This window comes from Colobus angolensis, unplaced genomic scaffold (assembly GCF_000951035.1).
Source record: "Colobus angolensis palliatus isolate OR3802 unplaced genomic scaffold, Cang.pa_1.0 Scaffold306, whole genome shotgun sequence".
In the NCBI taxonomy this organism is placed as follows: domain Eukaryota; kingdom Metazoa; phylum Chordata; class Mammalia; order Primates; family Cercopithecidae; genus Colobus; species Colobus angolensis.
The window spans coordinates 797,428-815,767 of record NW_012116333.1 but is presented as its reverse complement, the minus strand read 5'-3'; the positions used below and the strand labels follow the sequence as shown (position 1 = coordinate 815,767).

The 18,340-nt window shown below is 45.9% G+C and overlaps 1 protein-coding gene across 1 annotated transcript in view; it reads left to right on the top strand.

Moving 5' to 3' along the window:
• The window catches only part of LOC105517732 (anthrax toxin receptor-like), a 39,733-nt gene extending 33,051 nt beyond the window's left edge, over window positions 1-6,682 (top strand). The window contains 2 exon segments of the mRNA XM_011950392.1: window positions 6,128-6,292; window positions 6,362-6,682. Coding sequence (XP_011805782.1) covers window positions 6,128-6,292; window positions 6,362-6,682 — 486 coding nt within the window.
• The last annotated feature ends 11,658 nt before the right edge of the window (window positions 6,683-18,340 follow it).

The following is an 18,340-nucleotide window of genomic DNA, read 5'->3' as shown; positions in this document are numbered from 1 at the left end:
AGATGGAGATTAGAAGACAGGAGGAAGAATTTCATAAGATGCTAGCTGGCTTGCTGAAAAATGCTGTGTTTGGTTGAAATTTAATAGACTTTTCAGAGCATGTTGGACTTGTGAATTGAGTTCATTTCCTAAAACCAGCTCAGATGAAGCTTCCAACTTCGCTGCTGTTACTACTGCTTTTAAATTTTTCGAATATGCCCTAACTACTGGGTTTAACTGCAGGCTGGAATATGCAGTGGGCCTATTTCCCCCATGTTCTTGAGTAGGAATTTCTAATACCTGATTGTTGTGTTCATGAACAACCAAGATAAAAGGTTTAGTGTAGTCTGGAAGTCCTGAAGCTGGAGGCTGTCATAAGGCCAATTTCATGGTTAAAAGCCTGGACTGTCTTTCCAAGGTTAAGATTCCCATACTGCATTTCTAGTGAGCTAAAACAATGGTGAGGCGATTCAGGGAAAATTTGGGACCCAGGATCCTCAATGTCCTGTGAGTCCAAGAAAACCTCTTAAATGTCTTTCGGTTCCAGGCCGAGGAAAACGTTGAATAGTTTTTAATTCTCCCAGGCGAGAGGGAAATCCCATTAGCAGTCAAGTCATGTCCCAAATAGTGAACTTTTTCTCTTGAAAATTGAAGTTTTTCCATCAAGGCCTTGTGACCTTTATGTGTGAGTTGCTATAAAAGGTAAATTGAGTCAATTTCAGAGCACTGTTGAGCGGGAGAGCATAACAGGTCATCTACATACTGAATAACAGCAGAATGTCCAGAAGACTGTAGGGTTATTAAGTACTGAGGCAATGCCTGGGAAAAATAGAAAAGGCCGGGTGTACTGCTGATTTTTCCAAGTGAAAGCAAACAAATGTTGACTCTCTTTATGAACTGGAATGCTAAAGAAGGCTGAGCGGCGGTCTATTACCACGAACCACTTTAAATCAGTGAGTACATTAGATAATAAAGTATTTGAATTTGGGACTATGGGAAATCTGGGTATTATAATTTTATTAATTAGCTATAGATCTTGAACAAATCTTCAACCTCATTCATTTGGTTTTTTGACTGGTAGGATGGAAGTGTTAACAAGGACTGGTATGTGGAACTCTAAATCCTAGCTTAGTTAAGTCTCCTACAATTGTTGAGAGCCCTTTAATTTCATTAGGTTTTAGTGTATATTGCAGTAATTTAAGGAAAGACTTAGAATGACCAGTTTGGACTTTTATAGACTCCACACTTTTAATTCTTTCTCTATCATTTGAGGTAGAGACCCATAAATATTCCAGGGTTTTAGAAAGGTGTTTCATTATGGGCCTGAATTTTGATCTTATCGATTTGTCTGTAGAGAGCACAACCGTTCTGGTTCAGGAGAGTCAGAAATCTCTACGATTGCTTCTCCCTCTGAGGAGAATTGTATGTGCCCTTTCAACTTTGAAAGTTCTGCCCTGGCAAGTTTACTGGATCAGTATTACATAATAGAAAGGTACATTTTCCTGCAAGTAGTCCCAAGTTGATTAGATGGGTTCAGATACGGAAGCCTCTTGAACTTGATTTGAAACCCTCACCACAGAGATGATCTTTTCACTCCAAGAGATTCGTTGGCTTATTAAAGTAGGGTTTATGCTGGATAAGGTGACCCTGGTATACACCAGCATTACACAGGATTCCCAGCTTAAGTCTTGTTTTTCTATGTTTATTTAAAGGTATTTTGGCGAGCAGTTTACCAGAGAATCCCTGAGCCTTGTCTATTTTTATTATCCTGAGCGTTAAAATCTCTTGGGTCCCCTCTAGTGGTGAACAAGTTCAGCCTAAAGGGAGGAGGCTTGGTGGTGGACTGAGACAAAAGTCAACAATCTCCTTTCCCAGTGTCCTGGGTGTTTGCAATGAAGGTATCTACCTTGGGGTATGGCATTCCTTATTCTGGACCTCTTGCTTGTGATTTAAAATAAAAATGAGAAGGTGTCTTTGGTCTTGGCCCCGGTAACTGTTATAATTGGAGAGGCATAAGATCGTTAGCCTTTTGGGTTTTTTCTTGCTCTAGAGTCTTCTCAAAGTGTTCAGCTAAGGCCACCAATTCAGTCATGTCTGTAACTTTCCATCCTGGCTTATGTGTTTTAATTGAACTGCCAAGTTCCTAGGATGGAGTTCATTTATAAATACAGCAGTTAATGCCATTCCAATCCCTGAAGAAAATACTCCTTGCTATATTGAGCACAAAATGTTTCAGAAACAGTGTTTCCAACAAGTTCTGTAATCTGAAACTGGTTCCTCCTGCTTTGGTCTGCAGGGTTGGATGATGCACCAGTCAATTTTTTTCTGGAATGATCTTAGGTCCTGAATGTAAAATGTTTTCAGCATTTTTTCTAGCTCATTTTACCCCTTCTCAAGCAGGGGTTTTCGGGGGTCTTTAATATCCTCCTCAGGTCCACCCCATTCTGCTGCTGCCATCCATTTCTTAGCTTCACCAGGCCCCAGTATTATGTGAATAAATTGGTTAAGGTCAGGGAGCCATTCTAAATTCTTCAGGAGACCCTTAAGGCTTCATCCTTGGGTTAGGGAAGTCCTTCACAGTGGCTGGAAGCTCAGTTTTAGGCCATGGAGTAAAGGTGTTTATAGCAGGAAGACCTGGCTGATCAGAAGGTCTTTCTTTGTAAGGCATCTGGGTGTTTTTTTTTTTCTTTTTTTTTCATCTTCATGGTAAAAGGGTAACTTATTAAAAATGTTAGTGGACTCACAATATGTGAGTAGAGATGGATAAAAAGAAGGAATAGCTGTGAGTAGAGATGAATAAAAGAAAGGAAAAGGGGCTGGGCAGGGTGACTCACCCCTGCCCTCACCCAGCACTGGTGTCAGGGTTGATGGAAGGCAGGGAGAAATGAGTGGACAGCAGTCAGCAGGCCCCTGGAACCCCATAGCTGGCACTTCCCCCTCCCACAAAGATGAACAGAGGCAGCCCCTCGTGACATCACCACAGGTCCCCCAGGCTGGGTGGGCAGTGCTGGGAGGAGGGGCCACCTCCTTCTGGGAGTGGCATTATCCTTTCTGGTTCTGCCATGCCTTCTAACCATGCCAGAAGAGGGTGTGAGCACAATGGCCTTGGCTGCCCCCAGGGATTGCTCAGAGGAAAAATGGTTGGGGGTGAGGCCTGAGTGAACAGAGGAGAGCACTGAGCAGACACCAAGATCTTGCCTGGACCTTATAGTCGGGTGGTGCCCAGGAGGAGTGTGGTGGGGTTTCGAGCCCCCATTACAAAGCCACCTCTGTGAGGCCTGGACTGTGGCCCAGCACTGATGAAGTAACCTGTGCTCTGGGACCAGTCAGCTTGTGGTCAGGAGGGCAGTGGTGGGTGCAATACAGTGCTGAACCTTCTTGAGCCCCAAGGAAAGGTGGAGAAATCATCTGTGTGCCTCCAGGCAGAGGTCTGGGCCAAGCCCATAGACTCTCTGGTCGCTCTTGCTCTGGGTACGGCCTTGAGCTTTGTGTGTGACCTGGGGCAGGCAGGGTGAGGGTGCTGTTATGCGAAGGAACCCCAACTCTGTGCTGCAAGGAGAGAGAGAGGCTGGAGAAAGAGAAAGAGACTCAGCTCTAGTGCTCTGGGGCTTTGGAACCAGAGTGCTCCCCTTCGAGGAAGGCAGCTTGTCAGAGGCAGCATCAGAGCTGAGGCTGAGGCTCAGGATGGCTGGGCTTAGATGTGCAACAGGGAGAGGTAAGGAACAGAGCCCTCAAGGCAGAGGAGCGAGGGAGGGTGCCAGGGCACAGCCAGCTCTTCTAGTAGCTGGGATTTGATTGCCTGAAGGCAGGGTGTGGAGACCCCAGGAGCCTGGCAGGGGAAGGTCTGGCGTGCAGGCTGGGTGGAGGGACTGGATCCTGCCAGCAGTGCAGAGCATTTCTGGAGGGTATGAGCTGGGAGGGAAGACGGTGCTGGGAGGACTAGATTTGGGGATGGGTGGAGCCAGGGAGAGCAGGCTGACACACTTGGGTTGTACTAAGAAGGAAGCCTGAATCCCTGAACAGGTAGCAGGAGCCCAGTCAGGCATGGAGGAGGGTGGACAGGCAGCTGCAGACACAGGTGGCTCAGGAAAGGGTCTGAGGGGGCACAAGGGGAAAGTGAGCATCATCCTGGATGGGGACTAGCAGGGCAGGGGCAGGAAAGGGCAGGTCCCAGGATGGGGCCTAGAGGGGAGAAGGGCCCTTCTCAGTAAGAGAGGGACTGTCTCCATAAGGGAATCCAGCATTTGAGGCACTTGTCACTCACATGCCCAAGGGAAGGCTTTATGCATGAATGACAGGTTCAAGCAAGCTCAAAGTCTGCACGCTCTGGGGAACACCTGTGAGGAATGGAGGGTTTCCTGGGGACCATCAGGCTGAGACTGGCCTGGCAGGGGACCCCTGGGATTCCAGGCAGCCTGGGAAGGGTGGCCTTGAGTGGAGAAGGAGCTGAGCAGGCCCCACGCCAGGGAAACCACAGGCGTTGATAGGCTGCTGCTCCTGCCGTGGTCTGTGGGTATCATCAGCGCCACATCACAGATGGGGAGGTCAAGGCGAAGTGGCGTATGCCCACTGGCATCCTGGGAGCCTGCTGCAGCCCTCCGGCCACAGATGCGGAAGGGGATGCAGTTACAGTCCTCATGCATGCAAAGCAGGGACAGGTACATCTAGAAGGACAGGGCCATTCCTACAACAGGCTCAGCCTTCTGCCGGCACATGACCAGAAAGACCAAGCAGGGTGGTCACTTTAGCTGGGAGCAAGGGTAAGGAGCTTCCTGGAGGAGGCCACTCGGGAGCTGAGTCTGAAAAGGTGAGCGGCAGTTCACTGGGCAGACAACATTAGGAAGAACATTCCAGAAACAGAGGACAGCCTATACAAATCAAGAAATGGGAGAGCTGAGGGGCTCTGAGAAAGATTGTTATCTGTTTGCCTGCCTGCTAAGTCCCAAGAGAACAGCCTTGAGGAAACCTAACCGTTCAATTTGCTTTCATGCTTATAAGACAGCTTCTGGAGCTCCAGCCATCACACTCATACTTCAGGCAGGAAGAAGAAGGAAAAAGGGAAAGCAGCCTTCTTTAAAGCAATGCCCAACAATTCCTGTTCATAGTCCATTGCCAGAATGCATTCACATGGCCACGTTGCTCAGCAAGGGAGACTGGTAAAAGGTCATTTTACAGCTGAGCACATTGCCTCTCTCTCTCTTTTTTTTTTTTTTTAAGTTCTGGGATACATGTGCAGAGAATATGTGCCATGGTGGTTTGTTGCGAACATTGCCTCTCTTAACAAAATCAGGTCTCGTTAGTAAGGAAGACAGGAAGAATGGACTTGGGGTGACCAATCCGTGTTTGGTATTGCTGGGCCCATTTGAGAGATGGGAAAGTCATTCCCAAGAGGTTGAGTGACTTGCCTGAGGTCAGAGGCTAGATTAAACCCTAGTCCCTTTGACCTTACTTAGAGTAACCCTGAGGGCTTTTTAGAAAGGCCCAGATCAAGTCTTCAGACAGGCTTGCCCCGATCATTGGCCTAAGAAGCCAGCAGAGAGAAAGGCATCGCAGACGAACCCAAAGACAATCTCTGTGTGGCTTGCAGCTATGTGGGTGGTGGGTTGGCTGCACTGGTGTGTGCCCAGGATGAAAGCAAAGCAGCTGCTTCTGCAAGACAGAATTAGCTGTTCCTATGGGTCTGTATCATCCTCTTCCCAAACCAGGGGAACCGTGGAGCTGCTGCCTTCTCAGCTCATCACGCACCCAAGGGTCCCTGGAGCCAGCCTTGAGGGCTGTGGTGAGCGCTCATCCCTTCCACATGCTCACTAGAGCCTTCTGGGCCATGCCAGGGCACAGAGGTAATTGGGACCTCCTCCTAGCTGCCAGGGGGAAGCAAACAATTTCAACCGAGGGCTGAGGGAGTCCAGAGTCAGAGACCCAGGGTTGCCTGGAGAGGCAGAGGGGACTTTTTTAACTCTAGAGCCAAGTCTGGAAGGAGGAGTCCAGGCTGGAGGCAGCACCCAGGGGAGAGAGGAGGAGCTCAGCAAGGCCCACTCTGTGGGTCCTGATAGGTCCTGGCCCCACCCCTTGAGCCAGGCAGCCGCAGCCTTCTGAGCCCAATTTCAATGGCATCACAGTGACCTTCTCTCTCTTCTCTTCCCTACAGGGGAGGTACCTCAGCTTAGCTCTTGCACAGTCCCAAAACGCACAGGCTCCCTGCTGCCCAAGGATCTGCTTTCCACACAGCCAGGAGTGCCTTTCCCTACCACAGGCTCCCTGCCACCCAAGGATGTGCCTGAGACACAGCCGGGAGTGCCTCGCCCTCAAACAGGCTCCCTGCAGCCCAAGGATGTGCCTGAGATACAACCAACACAGCAGGGAGTGCCTCGCCCTCAAACAGGCTCCCTGCAGCCCAAGGATGTGCCTGAGATACAACCAACACAGCAGGGAGTGCCTCGCCCTCAAACAGGCTCCCTGCAGCCCTAGGATCTGCCTGAGACACAGCCCGGAGTACTTTTCCCAAGCACAGACTCTGTGCAGCCCAAAGAGCTGCCTTCAATCTGGCCGGCAGTGCCTCCCCGCCACCTGCTCCTCCAGGTGCCACCTCCTCCCTGCTAGGTGCTCAAGGCCTCCCTCCAGGATCCTGCCGCTGTTGTCCCCACTGCTCAGGCACACTGCAGAACCCCTTCTGTCACTCCCTCCCTTGGAGCCCAACTTCTAAGGCACTAAACACGCAAGATTAACAGGCTTTTGTTGCTGAACTAGACATATACATTGAGTCTTTTCTTATGGTCAAAGGAGTTGAATTCTTGTTGATCAACGAAAGTGTTTGTCACCAGGGAGCTTGTCCTATGAGTGAGCTGGATTTATACTGCACCTGCCACGACACAGCGCCCTGGTGCCGTGGGGATGCCAGGCATGGATGCATTCCACTCCCAACAGCCCCGACTTTATCAAGGGCTGGGACACATGAGGTCTTACGCCAAATTCTCCATTTAAAAAGCCCAAAAAGTCTTTGAAATAAGAATTCAATGCTGTGTCTCCCTCTCCAGCTTTCTGTTTGTTTGTTTTCTTTGTTGTTTTTTGAGACAGAGTCTTGCTCTGTTGCCCAGGCTGAGTGTAATGGTGTGATCTCAACTCATTGCAACCTCCACCTCCCAGGTTCAAGTGATTCTCCTGCCTCAGTCTCCTGAGTAGTTGGGATTACAGGAGCCTGCCACCACACCTGGCTAGTTTTTGTATTTTTAGTAGAAATGGGGTTTCACCATGTTGGTCAGGCTGGTCTCAAACTCCTGACCTCAGGTGATCCACCTACCTCGGCCTCCCAAAGTGTTGGGATTACAGGCGTGAGCCACCACACCTGGCCCCTCCCTAGCTTTTTGAAAGGAAAAATACTTGCATATCTCATTTCCTGTACTCCTCATCTTCTTGTACCTGGTTTCCGTTTTTTGGCTACTCAAATTCTGAATGTATCCCAGAAGGCAGTGAGGCCCTTTCTGGAAATGCTAATTATCTTCCCAGATACCCCACACCATCCCCAAGACCAGGCAAATTTCAGGGAATCCTCCTCATTTCACTAGAAAAGATAAACTTCCTTCCTTAATCATTTGTCCCCATAGAAGAAGCCACAGCCCCAACAGAGATGAGTGTCAACAGGCAGTGTCCTACCGCCCACCGTGTGCACATGGTGGCTGCATGACTGCCCAAGGTGCCACCCACACAGGCCATGGGCCCCCCACATGGGATTCCTGAGCATGTCAGGAGGGACCCCCTGGGGGGCTATGGCTGAGGTTGTCCAGTCATCCCGAATCCATCTTTGAGAGAAACAGCTCTCCATCTCCCCCATCTACTGGAATGAAATATTTATGCTTTTCCATAGAAATTCTGAAAGACAAGTATAACTTAAAAATATACCAGGTTTGGATTTTAAACAGTATTGACTAATTTGACAGTGATAACCACACAGTCCCCCCTCCCTTTTTCTTTTAAGACTTTATGGCTTGCCTATGTGTGTAGGGCTTTGGGGGCTTTCTCTAGGTCACATGACTTTGACCTTCAGTGCCATCATCCCGAGGAGTTACTCTTTCTTGTCCCCCTTCTCTGTCTTGCACCCTCCTGTCCTGCTGCAGCCTGGACTCTGCATCTGGGTCCTGCCAGCTGCCATGATGGGAAGCAAGTCTCTCCCACCCTTCCCCAGCCTCTCCCCTCTGTGTCTGCACATCTGTCTCCCAAGCTGGTTATGAGAGGCTTTTCCAGGCACACAACGCCCTGCACAAGGCGTCCAGAGAAATAAGCCAGGTCAATGTCGAGGAAATGGAAGAGGGTGCTAGAGCCCTGGGGGTGGATGGGACCCAGTCATTTGGTTTTTCCCTGTTTGGAGGCTCGTTCCTGGAACAGCTGTGGGTACTCAAGAACATGCTGCCCCTCCACACTTCACTTCTCAACATTCTTCCTGGAATAGGAGGACTGGCTTCATCAATTTTTTGTCTTGCTTTGTTTTTGAGAGAGTTTTTGTTTCACAAAACAAAACACCTCTAGTCCTGTAAATACAGAGATTTTCACAAAGAATTGAGTGTTCCCACCTCATTGCGAGACAGGTGGAGATATTTATGACAAGGGTGCCTGGTGCCTGGTGAGCAGGTGCATGGCCTGTGTGCAGCGCAATGAGACAGGGTCCAGAGAGGTAGGATGCATGCCCTTGCAGGTGTGGGAAGGGACAGCCAGCCAGACAGTACACCCTCTGGTGCTAGACTTCCTGGCCCAGGTGCCTAATGCCTACAGGCATATATAAATGTGTTTATTTCTTCTGTGTTACCCATGTGGAAACATAAAGATGTTGCTTCCCATCCCTGCAACTCTGAGACCCCATAGGAAGAAATGTGTGTGCAATTTCATGAAGAGCTTTATGTGATCCTGGTGAAATCAACATAACTGTTTGTTAATGGGGATTGAGAGCCTTTGGAGTTTAGCCAATATGAGCTCAAGCTAGGGCCTGTCATCCTTCCTCTTCCCTCAAGGGAGGAAGTCATATATTGAGAAGGTGAGCTCAGAAGACATCAGAGGGGAGGGCCCCTCCACTCTGGCCGCCCACAGAGACCCTCCCAGGCTTTCTGTGTTGAACAGGGATAGCAGGGGCAGGCAGAGAGAATTTTGCCAGCCATGCTTCCATGGGCCACTCCTGCCCTGCCTCCTCCTCTCCAGCTGAGTTGATCCCCCAGGTTTGGCATCAGTCAGGGGCTCCTCACCCTAGTGAAGGGAGAAAAGGGACACAGCCCTTGATCATGCAGGTAGGCTGAGTTGCAGGTGGGCTGCCTTTTTGAATTTTAGATTCAGGGGGTACATGTGCACGATCGTTACATGGGTATATTGTGTACTGGTGGAGATTGGGCTTCTAGTGTACCCATCACCCAGATAACAAACGTTGTTTTCAATAGGTAGTCTTTCAACCCTCATCCCCCTCCCACCCTCTCCCCTTTTGGAGTCCACAGCATCTCTTATTTCCATCCGTATGTCCATGTGTACCCATTGTTTAGTTCCCACTCACAAGTGAGAACATGTGGTATTTGATTTTCTGTTTCATTAGTTCACTTAGGATAATGGCCTCCCCCTGCATCACATTGCAGCAAAGAACATGATTTCATTTTTTATGGATGCATAGTATTTCATAGTGTATATATACCACATTTTATTTATCTGGTCAATCATTGGTTCCATGACTTTGCTGTTGTGAATACTGCTGAGATAAACATACTAGTATAGGTGTCTTTTTTATATCAGGATTTATTTTCCTTTGGAGAGATACCCAGTAGCTGGACTACTGAGTAATATGGTAGTTCTATTTTTAGTTCTTTGAGAAATCTTCATGCTGATTTTCATAGATGTTGAACCAATTTACTTTTCCCCCATCGGTGTGTGAACGTTTCCTTTTGTCTACATCCACAACAACATCTGTTGTTTTTTGACTTTTTAAAAATAGTCATTCTGACTGGTGTAAAATGATATCTCAGTGTGGTGCTAATTTGCATTTATCTGATAATTAGCAATGTTGAGAATTTTTTCATGTGTTTGCTGCTTAAATTTCTTCTTTTGAGAAACGTCTTCATATCCTTTGCTCAATTTTTAATAAGGTTGCTTGTTTTTTCTGTTTAGTTGTTTGATTTATTTATATATTCTGGATATTAATTCTTTGTTGGAAGCGTAATTTGCAAATATTTTCTCCCATTCTGTAAATTGTCTATTTACTCTGTTGATCGTTTCTTTTGCTGTGCAGAAGCTTTCCAGTTTAGTTAAGTTCCGTTTGCCTATTTTTGTTTTTGTTGCATTTGCTTTTGGGGTCTTTGTCATAAATTATTTGCCTAGGCTGATATCCACATTTTTCCTAGTTTTTTTTTCTAGGATTTTTATAGTTTCAGGTCTTGTTTGGGTCTTTAATCCATCTTGAATTAATTTTTGTTTATAATGAGATAGGATCCAGTTTTACTCTTCTGCATGTGGCTAGTCAATTTTTCCAGCACCACTTATTGAATAGGGTGTCTGTCCTTTCCCCACTGTTTATTTTTGTTGACTTTGTCAAATATCTATTAATTGTAGGTATGTAGCTTTAATTTTGGGGCTCTCTATTCTGTTTCATTGATCTACATGTCCATTTTTTGTACTAGTACCATGCTTATACTACAGCGTTGTAGTATAGTTTGAAGTCAAGCAGTATGATGCCTCTGGATTTTTTTTTCTTACAATTACTTTGGCTACTTAGGCTTTATTTTGTTTCATATAAACTTTAGAATTTTTTTTCTAGTTCTGTGAATAATAATGTTGAAAATTTGACAGGAATTGTGTTATATCTATAGATTGCTTTAGGGAATATGGTCATTTTAACAGTATCGATTATTCCAATCCATGAGCATGAGATGTTTTTCCATTTGCATCATCTATGGTTTCTTTCATCAGTGTTTCACAGTTACCCTTATAGAGATCTTTCACCTCCTTGGTTAAATGTATTCCTAGCTAGTTTTTTTCTTTCTTTCTTTCCTTTTTTTTTTTTTATTTTAGTGTGGCTATTGTAAATGAGATTGAGTTCTTGATTTGGTTCTCTGCTTCCATGTTATTGGTGTATACAAATGCTACTGATTTTTGTACATTGATTTTTATTTCATGAAAATACAAATGCTACTGATTTTTGAACATTGATTTTTATCTCATGAAACTTTGTACCAAAGTTGTTTATCAAGTCTAGGAGTCTATTGGAAGAGTCTTTAGGGTTTTCTAGGTATACAATCATGTCATCAGCAAACAGAGATGATTTGACTTCCTCTTTTCCAAGTTGGATACCTTCTATTTCTTTCTCTTGCCTGATTGCTCCAGCTAGGACTTCCAGTACTATGTCAAATAGGAGTGGAGAGAGTGGGCGGGCATTCTTGTCTTGTTTCAGATCTTAAGGAGAATGCTTTTAGCTTTTCCTCATTCAGTATGATGCTGGCTATGGGTTTGTCTTATATGACTCTTATTATTTTGAGGCATATTCTTTCGATGTCTGGTTTATTGAGGGTTTCATCTATTGATTGTATGATTTCTGTTTTAGTTCTGTTTATGTGGTGAAGGATGTTTATTAATTTGCTGTTTTTAACCATCTTTGCGTCCCTGGAATAAAGCCCACTTGACTGTGATGAATTATCTTTTCGATGCACTGCTGGATTTGTTTTACTAGTATTTTTTTGACTATTTTTGCATGTATGTTCATAAAAGATATTGGCCTGTGGTTTTATTTTTTATTATATCCTTGCGTGATTTTGGTGTCAGAATGATACTGGATCTTCATCAATATTTTGGAATAGTTTCAGTAAGATTAATACTAGCTCTTGTTTCTACATCTGGTAGATGTACAAAGCTGTGAATTTATCTGGTCCTGGGAAATTTGTATGTGTGTGTGTGTTTTTGGAAAGTTTGTTATTACTAATTCAATTTTCTTACCCATTATAGGTCCATTCAGGATTTCTATTTCTACCTGGTTCAATCTTGGGAGATTTTGTGTTTCCAGGAATTTATCAATTTCCTCTGGGTTTTCTGGTTTGTGTGCATAGAGGTGTTTATAGTAGTCTTCAATGTTCTTTAGTATTTCTGGAGCATCATTTATAATGTCACCTTTGTCATTTCTGAGTGTGCTTATTTGAATCTTCTCTCATTTTTTCTTGGTTGATGTAGCTAGCAGTCTGTCAATTTTGTTTATCCCCTCAATGAACCAACTTTTTGTTTTACTGGTCCTTTGTATCTTTTTATGGTCTCAATCCCATTTAGTTCTGCTGTTTGTTATTTCCTTTCTTCTCCTAGCTTTGAGTTTGGTTTGTTCTGTTTTTCTCTAGTTCCTTCAACTGTGATGTTAGGTTGTTAATTTGAGATCTTTCTGTCTTTTTGATGTAGACATTTAGTGCTATAAGCTTTCCTGTTAGTACTGCCTTTGCTGTTTCCCAGACGTCTTGGTATTTTATGTCTCTATTTTCATTCATTTCAAAGAATTTTTAAATTTCTGCCTTACTTTCATTGTTTACCCAAGAGTCATTCAGGAGGAAGTTGTTTAGTTTCCATGTACTTGTGCAGTTTTGAGTGTTCCTCTTGGTATTGGTTTCTGATTTCATTTCAGTGGTTTGGGAAGACACTTGATATTATTTCAGTTTTTATTTTATTGAGCTTTGCATTATGGCCAAGGATATGATCAATTATGGAGAATGTTTCACGTGCAGGTGAAAAGAAGGTATATTCTGTGGTTGTTGGTAGAATGCTCTATAAATGTTTTTAGGTCCATTTGGTCTGTAGCCCAGTTTAAGTCCAGAGTTTCTTTGCTATTTTCTACCTTGATGGTCTGTATGGTGATGTCACTGGGATATTGAAGTCCCCCACTATCATTATATTGCTATCAATCTGTTTTCTTAGGTCTAGTAGTATTTGTTTTATGAATCTGAATGCTCCATTGTTGGGTGCATATATATATTTAGTAAAATCTTCTTGTTGTATTGAATGCTTTATCATTATATAATGGTATTTTTGTCTTTTTAAAAATGTTGTTGGTTTAAAGTCTGTGTTATCCAATATGAGAATGGCTACTCCTGCTTACTTTTGTTTTCCATTTGCATAATATATGTTTTTCACCATTTTACTTTGAGTCTGAACCTTTAGCCAGTAGATTGGTCTCTTGTATGCAGCCAATGGTTGGTTTTATATTCAATTTGCCTCTCTGATCTTCTAAGTAGATCATTTAGGCCAGCAGTCCCCAACCTTTTTGGCATCAGGGATAAGTTTCATGGAAGATGATTTTTTTCACAGATGGTGGCAGGGAATGGTTTCAGGATGAAACTGATTGACCTCAGATCATCAGGCATTAGATTCGCATAAGGATCGTGCAACCTAGATTCTTTGTATGTGCAGTTCACAATAGGGTTCACACTCCTGGGATAATCTGATGTTGCCATTGATCTGACAGGAGACAGAGCTCAGGCAGTAATGCTCACTTGCCCACCACTCAACTCCTGCTGTGTGGTCAGGTTCGTAACAGGCCAAGGACCAGTCTATGGCCTGCGGATTGGGAACCCGTGATTTAGGCCATTTACATTCAAGCTTAATATTGATATGTAAAGTGTTGTTCACATTATAATGTTGTCAGCTAGTTCTTTTGGAGTTTCAAATTTGTAATTGCTTTGTAGGATCTGTGAGCTTTGTACTTATGTATCCTTCCATGACGGTGAGTAGTGCCCTTTAATTTCCACTTTTTGAATTCCTTTGAGCATTTCTGGTAGGACCGACCAATCTAGAGGTGACAAATTCTCTTAGCACTTGTTTGTTTGGGAAACACTCTATTTCTCCTACATTTGTGAAGCTTAGTTGGTAGATATGAAATTCTTGGCTGGCATTTTTTCCCTTAAGGAGGCTAAAAGTAGGCCCTCAGTCTCTTCCAGCTTGTAGGGTTTCTGCTGAGAAGTCTGCTGTTAGTCTAATGGGTTTTCTTTTACAGGTAATTTGATCATTTTCTCTCACTGCATTTAAGATTTGTTTCTTATTGCGGATCTTGAGTAGTCTGATAACTATATGTCTTCATGATGTTCATCTTCTATAATATGTTGTAGGTGTATTCTGAGTTTCTTATATCTTGAAGTCTACCTCTCTAGCAAGATTAAGTACATTTTTCTGAATTATTCCCCTAGATGTTTTCCAGTTTACTTACTTTTTCTTCTTCTCTCTCAGGAATGCCTATAAATTATAGGTTTGGTGATTTTACATAATCGTATATTTCTTTTTTAAAAAAATTCTTTATTTTTGTCTGACTGTGTTAATTCAAAAGACCAGTCTTCAAGATCTGAAATTTTTTTCTTCTACTTGGATTGTTGAAGCTTTTTAGTGTATTTTGAAATTATTTAAGTGTATTTTTTATTTCCAGAAGTTCTGTTGTTTGTTTGTTTTTTTTTTCTTTAAAGATATTTATCACTTCCTTAATTTCCTGGTTTGTTGTCATGATTTCTTTGTGTTAGTTTTCAACTTTCTCTTGGCTCTCATTGACCTTCCCTGCAATCCATACTTTTAATTCTTTATCTGTAATATTTTAGTTTTCATTTCAGTTGGAGCTTATTGCTAGAGAGCTAGTGTGAATATTTGATGTTGTCACAACATTCAGATCTTTCATGGTGCCAGAATTTTTACACTGGTTCCTTCTCATCTGGAGGAGCTGACACTCCTGATTTTTAAATTTATTTCCATTTGTGTGGGATATTTTCTCTGTTATCCCCCCTCCCCTTGATGGTGTCACTGTAGAGTATGTTGATAGGGCTTTTGGCTTTTCTCTTGCAGCCCTGTGCACTTCTTTTATGGGGCTGTGCAGTTCAACCTACAGGCCAGTAGGTGGCACTTACAAATAAGAGCTAGCTGTGGCATAAGCCCATGGATGTGTACTTGATCTTTGTTCACTGAGGTGTTCTCTGTAGTTTCAGGTGACAGGCTGGATAGTGGAATGCCAGGTGCCCTGAGCTTCCTGTTCAGAATGCATTGGGGGAGTGGAAGAGAGGATGCAGCTGGGCAGAGGTGGACCCCCTGGCTTTCCCACAAACACCCCCAATGATAAGCACAGGCACCAGCCCTGATGGGGGTGGCTGGGGGAGCTCCTGATGAAATGCTTCTGTGGTGGGATGAGGGGGTTGCACTGGTTCCATATCCTAGATAGGCAGGAACGCAATCAGCTTCCCTATCACATCCCTGTTCTGGGTCTGGTGTCTCTCAGTTCAGATGCACACTGTGGCCTATCTCCAGGCCACAGTGTGGCTGAGAGACATGGAAAATGCCTGTCCTGTGTGCCTCTCCGCAGGAGTGGCTTCAGGGTGTAAATTCTTCATTCAGCCCAATGCAGGCAGTTGTATGGCTCGCCAGTGTGGTAATGTTTTCCATCCGCTGCCTCATGGGGAGACGGGGAATGGCTCTGCCTATCAGCCATGTGGGTGGGAGTCATCATGGTGGTGTTGGCTGCTTGGGTGGGCCCAAACTCAGGCCCAGGGAGGAGTCAGGTGTCAGCGATGTTGGACTGGGCTAGGTAATTCCCCAACCCCCACACTTCTCAATGACCCACTAGATGGCATGTAGGACTCCTGATGTGACTGGACCAGGATCCAGCCAGCCCAGAGTTCGGGTGCTGGCTGTGATAGGGAGGGGTGAGCTGGTTTCCTGGAGCCTGAGAACAGATCACAGGACTGTGGGGGCTGGGCATTCCGAAGGGCTCCAGGCCACAGCTGCAATGTTCAGGCATAGCAGGGTGGCTGTGCTGTGCACCTTTCACTCAGGAGGGCAGGACCCTTCAGCTGGGGCAATGAGCGATGGCAGTTGTTGGGTTCATGGCCCACTCACACTTCTCTCCCAAAGCTGGATTTTGCTGTTAGGAGCTCAGGAAGGTACCTGAACTTCCTGCTCCCTCCCTGGCCTGGGGCAGCAGAGGCAAACCTGTGGTGGAAAGGGTTAATGGGCAGCCTCTAGGGGTTGGGCTCTCAGAGGAACACTGAGCTGTGGCTGTCATGCTCAGACAGGGGTGGGTGGTGGCACTGGCAGCCTGTTACCAAAGCAGGCAAGTCCTGTTTGGCAGAGAGGAGCAGCAGAGGGAAGCCATGCAGAGTATTGTCTACCCACTCCTCCTTACCACAGCTGCGGTATCTGTCTTTGGGGCACATGAAAGTGCCCAGTTCCCCTCCATGGCGGGCAGCAGCGGCTGCACCAGGCGGATCAGAGATGAAAAGCCTGTGGGATCCATGCAGGCTTGAGCAGTGCCTCTGCACCATCTCCGGCAGGCTCCCTGTGTTCATCTGGAGGCCTGGGGGCGATGAGGGGGCTCCCTGTGGCTAGGATTGCAACATGGTGGAGGTGTGAAATTTCAGGGTTCTCTCACTGGCTCACCTCTTCCCTGTGTTACAGAGCCCTTTGTGGCTCCTTGGGGGTCGTAGCTGGACAGGCTTCCCTCTCCTCTGCTGTCTGTGATTCTCATCACGTCTCTGGTGAATTTCAGCATGCTCTCTTAGAGGATCTCTTTGAAGTGTTAGTATTTACTATTTTGATGCCTGAGAGGCACCCACTAGCTGCTTCCAGCCTGGGCTGTCTTTATTCCACTGCCCCCTCCTCCGGAGGAGCAGGATACTTTTAGAAAACAAGTCTCACATCAGAGCTGCCCAAAACAGAAGTGCACAAAAGGGAACACGGCAGGCAATTTTTATTCCTTATTTTAGACCAGAACTATAAGAACACACATTTCTGAGAGTCCAATGGATGTCACATAAAGCACCCCTGTGGAGCTGGAATGAGCCAGAGCAGATGAGGTTACGAGTAGCCCCACATGGAACAACCAAGCTCACATGAAGCCAGGGCACTTCTCACCCCTGGGATGGCACAGAGAAGGTCCAGACCTCCCAGGGTACTGCAGGCCTCCATTGGTCATTCAGGGACCTTAATATGCGGGGAAAGCTCTGCCAGGCAAGAGCATTCTTTTGAAATCAGCTTCTAGTCAGCCAGACAGAAGGAGCAGGGCTAGGCTAGGTGACAGGCATGTGCACCTGCCACTGCCATGAGCTCAGACAGAGCCCACTGAGTTGCAGGGGAGGCTACAATTTGGTAGCTGTGCATCCAAGGAGTTAGGGATAGATTTGTGACCAGTGCCCAGTCCCTGCTATGATGCCAATCACTGAGGGCAAGGACCCTGGAGCTTTAGCTCTCTTACTGGTTTCCCCAACCTACTAGGGAAGGCTCCCTTGATGGCAAGACCCCGGTGGGACTTTTGGAGGCAAATGTGCACACCTGGTCTGCACACCTTATTAGCTGAACAGAGGCTTAGAAACAGACTGGAGAGGAAAATGTACATGTAGAAGGTTAATTTTGTTAGGGAGTCCTCTGGGGAGCACTACGGTGAGGGAGAGAATAAAGGCAGGAACCAGACCCACATAGGATGTGCTACAGCGAACATCTCCAATCAACGGGAAAATAAATGGCTATTCATTTGCAGGAAAGTGTTATTTAAGGCACTTTTCCTGGGGTCCTGAAACTCCAACTGTCAACCCATAATCCCCAGCAAAGAGGCATGGAGGTGATTGGGACAGGGACTGCCTAGCGACAAGGTGAGCCCTTAGATCCCCCACCCCGCACCTACCACCAGGGGCTCGAGCCTCTGTGAGAGGAGGCATCAGGTGGGTCGAAGTGTAGGAAAGTGTAGGAGGGCTGGGCTGGGCTTTAGCAGCTGAGTCTTCTGACTCTAGCTCAGAGCCCTGCGCACTTCCCCAGGTTGCCCCCTTCTGCAGTCGGGAGCTGAACCACCAGGCCCTCCCAGATGGCTGCTTCGTGGTGAAGCTGCCTTAGTGCAGCACTCTGATAATTTATCATTACAGTGGGCACAGCCAGAACTCCCAGAGCTCAACGGGGCCTTGATACATCCTAAGCGTCCACTCTGTGCTAGACCCTTGGTCCTAGGAGGTGGGGACGTCACATCAGAACACTGGGGAGTTTTGTCAACTTTGTTTTATCCTCCTTGGGGATGTGCTGCTGATTGCCACGGGTGAATTGTTTTAGACTCACTAATATTTTGTGAGCTTGACTTGCTTTCTTCACATTGGATAGATTAGGAAACTACAGGTCTGAGAATGTACAGCAACTTGCTTAACATCCCACAACTTTTAAGCGGAAGAACCAGGAGTCAATGCAGAGCAGCTGTCTGCAGAGTTGTACTGGGCACTCGGTTCCTTTCTGTAAGTGTGGAACCTGCAACCAGGAGTGGGGATATGGGAGAAGTATCCACCCACCTCTCACAGAGGCTCACAGCCTAGAGCATGTCCCCAGCCTCCTGCCAGGTCATCACTGGAGCCTGAAGGAACCCCTCCAC